The sequence below is a fragment of the Peromyscus eremicus genome, chromosome 15 (genome assembly GCF_949786415.1).
Source record: "Peromyscus eremicus chromosome 15, PerEre_H2_v1, whole genome shotgun sequence".
NCBI lineage: Eukaryota > Metazoa > Chordata > Mammalia > Rodentia > Cricetidae > Peromyscus > Peromyscus eremicus.
Genome location: NC_081431.1, coordinates 2,971,898 through 2,985,797, shown reverse-complemented (window position 1 = coordinate 2,985,797; position 13,900 = coordinate 2,971,898). Strand labels below are relative to the sequence as shown.

Genomic DNA, 13,900 nt, shown 5'->3' with positions numbered 1-13,900 from the left:
TCATGAGGCAGGGCCAAAGGAGAGACAGACAGAGGGCCAAAGGAGAGACAGACAGAGGGCCAAGGAAATGACAGACAGAGGGCCAAGGGAAGGACAGACAGAGGGCCAAGGGAAGGACAGACAGAGGGACAAGAGAGGGACAGACAGAGAGCCAAGGGAAGGACAGACAGAGTGCCAAAGGAAGGACAGACAGAGGGACAAGAGGGACAGACAGAGGGCCAAGGGAGGTGCAGACAGAGGGCCAAGGGAAGGACAGACAGAGGGCCAAGGGAGGGGCAGACAGAGGGACAAGAGAGGGACAGACAGAGGGCCAAGGGAGGGGCAGACAGAGGGCCAAGGGAAGGACAGACAGAGGGCCAAGGAAGGGACAATGGGAGTAGCATCTCAGCTGGTGAAGGCAAGGACAAGTTTGGGAATAAATGAGAGAGGAATGCTACCCAGTGACATCCACCTGCCTGCCATTGACCTTGGTGTGAAGCCGTCTAGTGACAGGTGCTTTGGCCAAGAAGTCAGGGCAGAGGCAGCAGCCTGTGACATGGATGGTTGATCACTAGTGTCAAGCGATCTGTGATTATTGAGGTTCTCCATATATTGCTCATATCTGAAACCCTCCTGAGTGCTGTTATCAGAGTGGGCCAGGGCCCTTGGAAGAGGTGGGACAAGCTATATTTCATGTACTTTTGGGTCCTTGAAAAACGGGGTGGCAGAATTGAATGTTATCACACAGTCACTTCAGGCTAACAAGCAGATTTCTCCTCCTTTTGTGAAGACGTCAAGACTTGTAAGTAAGACTCGCATCTGGCACATAGGGCAAAGGTCTTACTACTTTGTCTGACCCCAAAGGCCATGCTCTTGGCATGCCACCACATGTGCCTCTCCGAGACCTGGGAGTCTGTGACAAGTCCTAGGACATATTGGTGGCTGGTCTGGGGTTTCCTGCACAGAGCATGTGCTCCAGGTGAGGAAAACGGAGAAGCCATTTTTCTGCATCTTAAGCCAGCACTCATACAAAGAGGACAGCTGCCAGGTGCTTTCCTCAGGGTCAGAGTGTGTCCTGGAGTCTAACTGCTACTGTGACATAGCTGGGGAGGGCAAGCGTCCCCAGGGCTCAGCTGCTGGCTCAGCCAAACACCTGCCACTATGTGTAGCTGAGCTGGTCTTGAGGGGCCGTCTGAATAAAGTGATTTCAACAGATCTGGGGTTCAGTGGCTTGGGTGAAAGACTCGTATAGACACAACTTACTGTATCATGCAGTGTTCAGACACTCTGGGTCTCATTTCAAAATTGGGATTCTGTGTGTCTCAGTGACCTTGTACTAAGGAATACCTGAGATAACACAGAAATGCCTATGAACTGCAAGCACTAACTAAGGGTTGGTTAGTGTGGACAAGCATGGGTTAAGGTCAGGAGTCTTTGTTCTTAGGTTAACCCAAAGACCCTAGCTTGTAGTTGCCATAGCCACCCACACTAAGATCTGTGGGCAGCACCGACAGTCCCAGCAGTAGCCCCAGTGGTGATGTAAGCTAACTTTCCTACACTGCAGTGTGGTTTACACTCAAGATATCCGAACTTTGTGATAAGAATCCCTGGGGCTTTTTATCTTAGAGGCTCAGTGGATTTCTAATTTACTAGGTGTCCTGGGAGGATGCAGTTTTGGCAGCCAGCCTCCCACACGTAGGTGGACTTTGCTCCTCCTGAGTAGGATAGCAGTGAGAGCCGATGTTCTGATGTTGGAGAGCTAAAAGAACCAGGCCAGGAGAAGGAAGGTGATGTCAGTCAGGAGGAACGGCCCTGGAGGCTTGCAGGGCTGTGAATGTGCTGTGGGCTACGGCCCTCGGTGGCTGTGTTGACCACATTGTCAGGGTGACTTGGCATCTGGAGCTCCTTCCAGCTAACACAGGGTGTCCTTTCTCCCTTCAGATTGTATTCCGGAAGATCAGCGATGTGAAACGGGAAGAGGAGGAGCGAATGAAACGGAAGAATGAAGCCCCCCTCATCCTGCCTCCTGACCACCCTGTCAGGAGGCTGTTCCAGAGGTTCCGCCAACAGAAAGAGGCCAGGCTGGCAGCAGAGCGAGGGGGCCGGGACCTGGATGACCTGGATGTAGAGAAGGGCAATGCCCTCACAGACCATACCTCAGCCAACCATAGCCTGGTGAAGGCCAGCGTGGTCACGGTGCGTGAGAGCCCTGCCACGCCTGTGTCCTTCCAGGCGGCCTCCACCTCCACAGTGTCAGACCATGCCAAGCTGCACGCACCAGGATCTGAGTGCCTAGGTCCCAAGGCAGGCAGTGGCGATTGTGCCAAGCGCAAAGGCTGGGCCCGGTTCAAAGATGCTTGTGGGAAGGGTGAGGATTGGAACAAGGTCTCCAAGGCAGAGTCCATGGAGACGCTGCCCGAGAGGACAAAGGCATCAGGAGAGGCCACGCTGAAGAAGACAGATTCCTGTGACAGTGGCATCACCAAGAGCGACCTTCGCCTGGACAATGTGGGGGAGGCTAGGAGTCCCCAGGACCGGAGCCCCGTCTCGGCTGAGGTCAAGCATTCTTTCTACCCCATCCCTGAGCAGACGCTGCAGGCCACGGTTCTGGAAGTGAAGCATGAGCTGAAGGAGGACATCAAGGCCTTGAACGCCAAAATGACTGCCATTGAGAAGCAGCTTTCTGAGATACTCAGGATACTAATGTCCAGAGGGTCTGCCCAGTCTCCTCAGGAGGTGTGTGAGATCTCCAGGCCCCAGTCCCCAGAGTCAGAGAGAGACATTTTTGGAGCAAGCTGAGAGGATCATTCAAAACAAACAAAAAAAGACAAAAGCCTGCCCCTTGCCCTCAACACCTCTCACCACACCACCCACATGACCAACAATTTTTAAAGTAGGCTTTTCCTGACAGGAAGTCAAAGTGGGACCAAGTAGCATCGGTGTGGATGTGTGGGCTCTGGAAAATATAAGCAGGAACATGGCTGGGTGCCCACCCTGCAAGATGGCAGCTGCATCTCAACCACAGCTGAGAGTTAGGGGAGAAGGGGCACACCATCTATCTAAAGAGCATTTCCTTTAAAATGTTTTACCAATGTGATATTTATAAAAGATTAAAACTACCAGGAAAGGGCAGCAGCCATGTAGAGACTGGTGGAAGAGCTCCTGGAACCCCTCGAGAATAGACCACATTGGGCTCCTTTACCCAGCCCCCTGAAGACCACGACAGGCACAGGGATGTCTGGGCATTCACCACCCCTGTGTAGCCACGTCTGACCCCACCGTCTGTTTTCCTATTCTTGTCATTTGTAACAAACTCTCAGTAAGGGGAGATTGATGGACGGGAGAGCCTTCCCACTCTCATGGCAGAGATGGAGCTTCGAGTGCTGTGCCATGGACCTACAGGCTCTGGGCTCCTCAGGTTTCCTTGCCCGGAAGAGGTAAGGCCAGGATGAGCCAAGAGGGCCCTTGGCTCTGAGCAGGCTCTGTGGTGTGGTCCACAGTCTGCTCTGTGGGATGAGTGATGTGGAAGCTCCCAGAACCAGGTGGCCCTCTGGCGCTGCACCATGCTATAGGCCTCACGACGTGGGATTCTCTGCTGCTTCTCCCACATCCTCTTCCCAAGCTCGCCCATGGCTTTCCTCAGGGTGTGGGACATCGAAAGGAAGGGGCAGGCACCCAGCGTTGCTTTCCTAACAACGTAGACACACACACAACCTCAAAAATGATTGTAGCAAGTACTAGGTTTCTATTTCGATTCTCATGGGATTTTTGTCCAGTGCATGGGGTCATTAGAAGTCACGTGGGAGCCACACTTAGCCTTATTTGAAAGCCAACCTATTTCCTACTCTAAAAATAATGGCAGGACCATGACTATTCTCTCTTAGGGAGCTGGGGAAAAAGGATGACGCACTGGTTTTCAAGATGTCTCAGTGATAAGCTGTGTCATGTGACAGTGGAGCTGTGGTCTGGGGGAAGGTTGGGGCTCAGAGCCACGGTCACAGGGCCATCTCTGTGGCATCCAAGTTCCCACATCATGATGCTCAGGGACACTTGCTGCCTCAGTCACTTGAGGTCACATTGGTAGGTCTTTTCTGGATGGCATCGGACAGGTCAGGGAGCTGGCTCAGGTGCACACCTGGAGGGCTGCCAGGGGTGTGACCCTACCAGATGAGCCTGGAAGCTCAGCTCTGCAGTGAGCTTTGGAAGAGCATTTAGGAGAGCAAGTGAGTGACATGGGTGCCTCTGCTTAGCCTTATTTTGTCTAGGGAGTCTGACGTTCAAGACCTGCCCTACCAAAGATGTTCAGTGTTCTGCTTGGAGGCTACAGCATATGTTGGGACTTGACGCATGGCTGTCTGTACAGAATGGATGGCCCTGGGAAATCAAGGGTGTGTACATATGTAGTGTACATTTACTGCAATGCTTAAGGGCTAGCCTCTGGCATCCCTAGACCAAGACACAAGTAGGTTCAGTTTCAGATGGCAGCATTCAGAGACACCCACTGGTGACTCTGAGTAAGTGAGGCCCACAGTCTCCTAAGCTGCTGCCAACTACCCATGGGAACAGACTGTGAAATACTGGAGTCGTGTATGCCAGCTGCCCCCTGAATGTCCCACAAGGCCACTCCTCACACATACTCATTAGCCTGGTTCTAGAGTTCAGGAGCGCTAAGCTTAGGGTAGGATGGGCCCCATGGTCATGTAACACTCAGCCTTGGAAGCACCTGCTCCTAGAGATCCTTCTGGAACTCTCTGAGACCTAGTGGGCCCTCTGGCACCTTGCTAGCCAGTGGGTAGAGGCCCTGTTCTCCTTGGTAGCTCTTTCTGAGGGGGTGAATCTCTTTGAGCTGTATCTCCCCATTTGGATGATCCAGGTGCTGAGAGTTGTTGGAGCCCACCCTGTGTCAGGGGACAGATAAAGCTTCAGGCTGCCTCTGGGGTCAATGCAAATTGTGCTGAAGTCCTGTTAGACTGAGGTCCACACTCTGCATGGGGCATCTCTGCTCATCTTGGGGTTCTAGGAATCTAGGGCCTAGGGGTTCCTGAAGGTGAGAGTGAAGAACACGGGGTGGCTTTTATTTTTCTCCATTCCTACAGCATTTTTGCTATGATTGCCTTCTCTGAAATAAATTTTAAATGAGCCAGCCCATCTCTCTTTACTTTTATGGCATGCACTGGACCAGAGGCTGTTCTGTGCCAACTTCACCTTTACAAGGACACAACTGGTGTCTTGAGCAAGGACCCCAGGACTCAGATACCAATGGCCTGCACCTTCCTGTATTAGCCATTATTTGGTAGCTGGGAAGAGAGCAGAAAACAAAGAGTGACTAGGTAACAGACTGAATGAACACTGAGATTTCAGAAAAAATTATGCTGAGAGACACTTTGTTCTTTTGGAGGGGACGAGCACATGATGTGGTACACCACTGTCCAGTAAGTGCTGACTACTTGGTCTCTTGTAGATAAGCTATTGTGAATATCATCCACAGTGAAGCTCCATTTCCCAGGGGCTATCCAAACAGGCTAGTTTGAAGGGCGGCAATCCCACTTGGACTGACGGACCTGCTTTCTTCCTGAGGGCATTCAGTAGTGTGGGCTAGACATCAGAACCAAAATGGCAGAGCCAGTGTTCTGGTTTGGTAGGCATGCTGCCTCGTCAGCCATGCCATCCTAGAGGCAGCTGCAGCCTCCTCTACTGGGCATATGACAGGCTTTGTGATGCTCTGGTCTAGGCACAGCTAACTCCACTTCTCTGCTTCCTGCTGGAGCAGAGCCCAAGTGTTTGACTGCTGTGCCCAACACAGCAGCCTCACAGAAGGTTTTCTTTCTTGTTTATGATGCTGGAGGTCAAAGTCAGGTCCTTGCCAATGCCAGGGAAAAGCTCTACCACTGAATGATACTTCTAGCTCCCCAGCAACCTTCTGGAAACACATTTATTACTTTGATTTCTTGGTATCTGGTTCCTAGGGCCTGTGTTAGCCTCCACCTCTTAGAGCCTCTGTGCTGCTTCCGCAGTGAGGATGGCTGGGCAAGGAGTAGAAATACTTCCCACCCCACCATGCACAGGCTTCAGCTTCCAAATCCTTAAGTGGGAGGAGAGAATATTAAGCCAAATGCCAGGTATGTCCAGGTTGGAATAGGGACTGAATGAACTCTTTAGAAATATCAGAGGCAGATCATCATCTCCTTGTCTCACTGACATCTTACAGGTACACTCCGGGGCCTCTCAGGAGCCCTGGCGAAGGTACAAGTTGTAGATGTACACACAACTAAATTGTTTGTGCTCTGTTTTGCAATAAAGATGTTTAGCCTTAAGAACTTTGATTGAATGGAACTCCAGCCACAATGGGGCTGCCAGTGCCCCTTCCTACCCCCTCTCCTAGCATTGCTTAGAAAGGAGGTCTGCCTAGGTTCCCTCAAGCCCTCAGATGGCCTCTCCTACCTAAATGTCACCATCATTGTTACTGCTCCGTATACTGCCTTCTTACTCACATCAGTAAAAACTATCTTCACCAGCTCCCATGCTCTCCACCTGGAGAAGTCTTCAGTGTCCCTGAAGTACTGACCCTAAGCTTCTGAGAAAGGACCATTTTCCACCCGAGGTGTTGGTGTTGAGAAGAACTCCTTGCCACCTCCCACAGTTCAAAGGCATCAATGTGAATTTTACCTGCAGCTTAAGTCAGTCTCAAATGAAACTTCAGTTTTCACACTAGTGTATCAGAACCTTTAAGGATGGCCTTGAATTCCTGCCAGACCTGGTGGGGGCGTCTCCACCTGCCACTCAACCTTCCTTAGAGACACTGACTCTTTATCTGTGACTTCTGAGTCATCCACTGACCCATTGGTCCTTGAGAAGTTTGCAGCTCTCCTATCAGAAGACAGACTGCGTTTATGGTATGAATGCAACACCCCCCATGAATGTAGCCTCTTAATATTCAGACACTGTATTTGTGCATCAGTTGGAGACTGTCCACATTGCAAGGACATTTATACTCATGAGCAGTTCATCATTTTGGGGCTTCTCATACGAACACTCTCCATCAAATCCTGCCAAATCCTTTATTGGGTGTTTTGTTTCTTTTTCCTCTGTCCGAATGAGCATGAATAAACGGAAGTGCAAATGAGCTGAGGCTATTTTTGTGGTCAGCCAAGGATGCTGCCAAGAGCTCCACTGTGTGGCTGTGGCGTAGGGATGTGAAGAAAACTTGGGCACTCCATGGATGATGATACCCCCTTCTTGACATTTTTAAACAAGCACAAATAATATTTGTAAAAAAAAAGTTTAATTTTATTTATTATGGTAATAAACTATTTTATACGTGACACTTGTGACATTCAGTTGGGTGCTTTCTGTTCTTCCAGCAGTTCTGTGTGTGTTTCCTGAGACCTACCTGAGTGGCTGCCTTCCAACCAGCTGCAACTCCAGCTCCAGGTGATCCAATACCCTCTTGTGGCCTCTGAGGCACCTGCACACACATGACACACATAAACATAACAATAACTCTCTTTTAAAAACTGATCTGGGGAGCTCTGATGTGGATGGTGCCCATGCACCAGTCAATTTTCCTGTTGATGTGGCAAAAAAGCAGAAAAAAGCTATTACATTTCAAGCCAAATGTCTGAGGTGCCAATTTAACATATCAAAGCAGATGCTGGCTGCCAGGTTCTTCCTGTATCCCTCAGTCCTACCTGTCACAGGGCCTCCTGGCTGGCACACCCCATTCCCTCCCCTAAACTTCTCTAGCCCAGGGCACTGGGCTGTTCTTCCCTATACAGTCCCACCATTTTGGTTATCCCCTCTCTGTGGGCCTCCTGGCTGCTGCACCTGGTTCCCTTTTTCCCCTCTCCCTTCCTCCCTCCCTCTCACATGGCTCAGGGTCATGTCCACTCTAGACTCTCTCTGATGTCCCTGCCTCTAGCTATATTCACCCATATATCTATAATAAACTTTCTCCTCCACCACACCTAGGAGCAGTCATCTCCTTTCCCTTTTATTTCTTTTTTTCATTCAGAAATCAGCTTGCAGAAAGGATTTATTTTAGCTCATGGCTTGAGGGTGCTGGTCACATTGATGGCATCCTTGATAGGAAGCAGAGAGAGGTGGGTGCTGGGGCTCAGCGCTCTCTCTCTCTCTCTCTCTCTCTCTCTCTCTCTCTCTCTCTCTCTCTCTCTCTCTTCTCTTTCTTTCTACAGTCTGGATCCCAGCCCAGGGAATGGTGCCACCTGTATTCAGAGTGGGTCTTCCTGATCTAGAAATCCTTCATAGAAAAGTCTCAAGTAATTCTAGATCCTGTCACGTTGACAGTCGATATATGAACCTATAATGGATGGGGGAATATAAAGTTCTAGAGGCAGCAGACTTTATGTCTGAGGTCTGTTCACTGAGTGTCCACAGGAAAGTGAGGCAATACTTGTTCTCACTGACGTTCTGGTTCTGCCTTGGGAGGCTGTGAGGCTGCCTCTACTATACGGGTCTTAAAGATCTGGGTCCTTTGTAGCCAAACCACAACAAAGGCTCTGCCTCCCACCACAATGCCTCAGAAGGGACAAACTACACTCATGGCTTCAGGCATCTTGCCCTCCTTGGGCCCTGTCTTGGCAGGTGACTAGAGCTCCTGGCCTTGCTCATGGAGCTATCAGAGTCAGAGAGCCCCGGGGCTGGCAGTGACTCAGGACCTTACCCAGTGTTTTTCCAGAACTGTTCCTGAAGTTGCCAGGGTTAATGACTGACTGACTGCTGCCCAGGAGCCAGCCTTAAGGGTCTATTTACAGTGAGTGGAGACCATAGAGGAAGGTGCTCCTGTCATGTTACAGTGGGAAGCAGGGAGAGGCAGGACAACAAGAGTCCTGGATAATCCACACAGAGAACTAACAGCCAATGTCCACTAGCCTGAGACCTAACAAACTTCAGGGTTATAACAACCAAGTACACTCAATGACTCTTCCAGTGTCATTTCATGAACAGGTCTACCATTCTGTAAATGGCTTCTCTGGAAGAGTTCAGCATCTCCTGCATTATTTACAGGATGTTCCCACATTAGACACTGCCCTATAATCATTTTTACACTACGGTTTTTCTTAGCAAGCTCTTTCCCATACTTGAAGGCCTCACCCAGATTCTCTCTGGCTGACCACAGATCCTTAACTCTGTTGGTCTGTGAAACTGCACAGCACTCAGTTCAATTCTCACTCTCCCCAATCCTTAGAACCTCCCGGCAGCCCACAATTACCTGCCCCATGTCTCCCCCCTTACCAAGCCCGCTGCTGAGGTTATTTATTAATGTCGAGCTTACCTGCCCCTTTCCGACTTGTGCTTTGTTCTAACGAGCACAGCATACTCATCCCAGGCCATCAACATCTGCCCCCCATCCCTTCCAAGCATGGCAGCCAGGAAGAAGGGGATCTACCTGGTGACTGGGGGTGCATTGTAAGGGCGCATGTTCCACTGAGTTGATATTCCCAGGGATGAGGTAGGATGTTATCTTGTAGAGAAAGAGACAGCACTAAGCCCCGTTTGCCCTGACACCTAATTGTCACACAGTAAAAAATTCATATAGTTGGAGTTAAGTTAAGCATTTGTCCCAAATTCCACACACACAGCTTTTTCAGACAGCCTCTTCCCTCACCCCCTCCCCTGTGAAACCAAGTGGGAGCACTATCACTGACCACCTGTCGGCGGTAGCCTGCCCAACATCAGTCTGGAGGGATGAAATGTCAAGTTACGCATGTTTAGATCTCAAAATTTTTATTTAAAAACATCCACAATAAGTCTAGAAAAATGTGGATTATCTATGTTACAAAAGGGCTCTGCTTTATTTGGGTGAGAATAAGGCAATGAAACCCACTAAGCAAAACACACGTAGTGTATGGGACCTTGGGCTGCCACCTTTCCCAGAGGACTTGCCCAATAGCACCTGTCTGTGGACATAGCCATTGTCTGGCTTTTTACACTCCCATGCTGTACAGAACAACTGTGAAAGGAATGACCATGTTACTCCATGGCTACACCTCAGAGAACAGCAGCTGCATGGGGAAGCCCCAGTAAAGTTCAAACTGCAGAACTCATTGGGATGCTCCACCTGAACATCACCCACTCTAGCCAGGCCACTTGGAACAGGACTACGGCTTTGCTGCCTCCCTGCTAAGGACCATCCATGTGCAGGCCAATCCAGTGAAGAACATGGAAAGAGGTCACTAAACGTCACAGAATGTCTCTGAGAGGCAAGCCTATCCCTGATCAGGGTTTCCATGCCCAAACAATGAATGTCCACCACCAGTCAAGAAGGAAGAACTCAACAGGTCAACAGTAGGTTCTAGAACAAATGTCACCATGTATAGCTGGGAAAGACCCGAGACTGCTCCTGACTCTCGCTTATGTACCAGGAGGCTCATGGGGGCAGGAAATCTCTGAGGCTCCAAAATTAGAAGATTTTTCAGGTTGTACATTTCCTGTGATAGATAAAGCTGTCAGACTCAGAATGAAGCATCTTCAGCAGAAGATGAGTGGAAGGTGGTCCCTCAGGGATGGTCCTGGAGTAGAAGGTGGTCCCTCAGGGATGGTCCTGGAGTAGAAGGTGGTCCCTCAGGGATGGTCCTGGAATAGAAGGTGGTCCCTCAGGGATGGTCCTGGAGTAGAAGGTGGTCCCACAGGGATGGTCCTGGAGTAGAAGGTGGTCCCACAGGGATGGTCCTGGAGTAGAAGGCGGTCCCTCAGGGATGGTCCTGGAGTAGAAGGTGGTCCCTCAGGGATAGTCTCAGAATAGAAGATGGTCCCTCAGGGATGGTCCTGGAGTAGAAGGTTGTCCCTCAGGGTGGTCTCAGAATGGAAGATGGTCCCTCAGGGATGGTCCTGGAGTAGAAGGTGGTCCCACAGGGATGGTCCTGGAGTAGCAGGTGGTCCCACAGGGATGGTCTCAGAATAGAAGGTGGTCTCTCAGGGATGGTCCTGGAGTGGAAAATGTTTCTTCAGGGATTGTCTTGGAGTGGAAGGTGGTCCTTCAGGGATGGTCTCAGAGTGAGAGGTCCGAGTGAAATGCCATGTCCTTTGAAGGCTGACCGCAAGGATGACCTGGACCAGCAGCATTAGAGAATTGTGTATGTCTGAGCCCAGGTGATACCCACATGTGAATAGCAGTACAGGAATCCCAGGACAGACAGTGTCACCCACGGCCAGCCTGTATGAAGAGGCAAAGGGAAGAATGGTTAGAAGGCCTGGGCAGCCCCTCCCTCACAGGCAAATTGTCCCCTAAGGATATGGCAACTGAAACACAGGCCTCCAGAAAACCAGCTTTGTCTGGACCCAGCAGGTGGGGCCCTGTGTTCTCATTGGGGTCACCATGTACATTACTGCAAAAGCAAACACCCTTAGAAATAGGCTACGCTTTTAAGGAGCATGCCCCTTGGAGACTAAAGCAAATAACCAGAAGAGAAGATACGTTTGTAGGAACCACAGTCAATCTCCAAACATAGGCAGGCTGTTACAGTGAAGACTATGCCATTAAATACTAGATTTCAAAACTCAGAATTTAGGCTGGAGAGATGGCTCAGCAGTTCAGAACACTTGCTGCTCCTGCAGAGGATGAGAGTTCAGTTCTTAGCAACCATATGGGGGTGTAACTCCAGTTCCAGGGAATTTAATGCACTATTTTTGACCTCCATAGTCACTGCTGTATGTGGTACACATCCATACACTTACACACACACACACACACACACACACACACACACACACACACATTAAATAAATAAACAAAAAAACAAAACAAATAAATAATGAATCTCGTGGGGAAGAAACCTCAGAGTTTGGGGTTAGAGAGGGGACTCAGCCATTAACAGCACTTGTTGCTCTTACAGAGGACCTGGGTTCAGTCCCAGCAGCCACATGGCAGCTCACAACTGTGTTTAACTCCCATTTTAGGGGATCAAATACCTTCTTCTGGCCTCTGTGGTACCAGGCGCACACACAGTGCACATACATAGATGCAGACAAAACATTCACACACAAATATAAATAAACCTTTAAATACAAGCCTCAGAACTCTTGGCAGCTTCTTCTACAGACACACATCTCAGAATATCTGATCTTTTCTCGTTTTTAATATTAGTGTCAAACTCTCTTGGAAATGTTGGAGAACTGGAAGTGATGTGACATATCAGAAGCCAAACTCCCCAGATTCAGTCCTGAGTCAGAGGTGCTCCCCTGCCACCTCAGGTAACACAGGCACACACAGTAGGGCTCAGAGGTGCTCCCCTGCCACCTCAGGTAACACAGGCACGCACAGTAGGGCTCAGAGGTGCTCCCCTGCCACCTCAGGTAATACAGGCACACACAGTAGGGCTCAGAGGTGCTCCCCTGCCACCTCAGGTAACACAGGCACACACAGTAGGACTTACTACAATCCTTCTCCTAAGCACTAGGTAATAGAATGAAGAGTGTACAAAGCCCATTTAAACAGCGGCACATGGGATGAAGGAAAGGGACAAGTGAGAGCACCTCAGGTTACCAAGGGACAGGGCTCACATGATGAGGCTGCTACATAGGCCTGGGGGCAAGTAGGTAGAGGCATGGGTGGGCAAGAGTTCTGATCCCGGCCATTGGCTGCCATTTTTATTAATATGAGCTCTATGTCACCGTGGCAGGCTCAAGTTCAGGCCCTGGCTCTGCCATCCCAGCCTGCACAGAGTCACAAACCTCAAAGGTTAGACTAGTTTTGCAGAAATATTCCTAACGATTGCACTTATAAATGCTGAGTGAAATGTCCAATGCTCTGCATGGTGACAGGAATGTGGTAGGCACTGGAGAAAAGGAAGCAGTAACCGGGGTAAGGGACACAGAAGTGTATCTCCTACAAGATCAGAGTGACACAGGGACATCGAACCCTGTCTTCTCCCCACCCTGGCCTGTAGGCCGGCTTCCACACGGCATCAGCTTGACAGTCCACCCCATGTCTGCTTGTGCATATGTCATCTATGGTGGCTGTGTCTAATGCCCACACATTTAATGGATTAAAACAACTGAGATATACTCTGATAGTTTTTCAGTCCAGAATTCTGAAATTAAGGTGTTGGCAGGGCCACATTCCCTTTGGAGGTTCCAGGCAAGTCTTATTTCTTGGATCTTCCAGCTTCCCTGGCCTTCCTGGGGCTCTCAGCTGCACCAACCTAATCATTGCCTCCATCTTGTGTGGCTGCCTGGCCTTGTGTCCTTCCTTCTGTGTGGTCATGAGTCACCGATGCTCTGCCAGGATGACTGCCTTACAGCTCTTTGCTAGTTACATCTGAAACGACTGTATTTCCAACTGATGACATGTCCAGAGATTCCAGGAACACGTGAATTTGGGAGGATAGGGGATACTGCTCAAGACAGTTGGGTATTTTTCTGGAGCTTCCAGAGGGTTCCATGAGCCTAGAGACCTGCATGCTCTCTTCGCTCTGGCTGAGACAGTTTCAAGGCACCAGTCACTGCCTGCTCCTCAGTGGGGTGCAGAGCAGGAGGCAAAGATGATGACTCAGACATGGGAAGGACCCCCAGACTTCATCTGTGTGTGGGGTGAGGCATCAGTGGGTGTGTGGCCAACACAGAGTCCTGAGGCCACCAGGCCGCCTGCAGACATGAGTATGGAGGTGTGTTTCACTCATGCAAAGCCGGGCCTAGAACAGCTTTGATTGATGACTCTGTTTGTCAAAAGCCACCTCTGGGAAATCTTCTACCTGTAAGAGGGAAGGGTCTTCAATCATGGGGAGGTAGGCTCTAAGCATGCCCCCTTCTCTTACTGTATATGCCATGAAAAGAGGCGTCTAGGCAACTAGACAGCAGTCAGGACATTTGTCATCTGGACTATGATACCTTAGTAAAATCTTAGTTCCATAACTACACAGCAGGAGCACGAAACAGATTTTGAAGACTTTGCAACACCATATGC

At 49.9% G+C, this 13,900-nt stretch overlaps 1 protein-coding gene across 1 annotated transcript in view; it reads left to right on the top strand.

Annotated features, from left to right (window-relative positions):
* Kcnh1 (potassium voltage-gated channel subfamily H member 1) overlaps positions 1-4,147 on the top strand; it is a 168,776-nt gene extending 164,629 nt beyond the window's left edge. Inside the window, exon 5 of the mRNA XM_059281027.1 lies at positions 1,921-4,147. Coding sequence (XP_059137010.1) covers positions 1,921-2,778 — 858 coding nt within the window. The 3' untranslated portion in view covers positions 2,779-4,147. The remainder of the gene's footprint in view (positions 1-1,920) is intronic.
* The last annotated feature ends 9,753 nt before the right edge of the window (positions 4,148-13,900 follow it).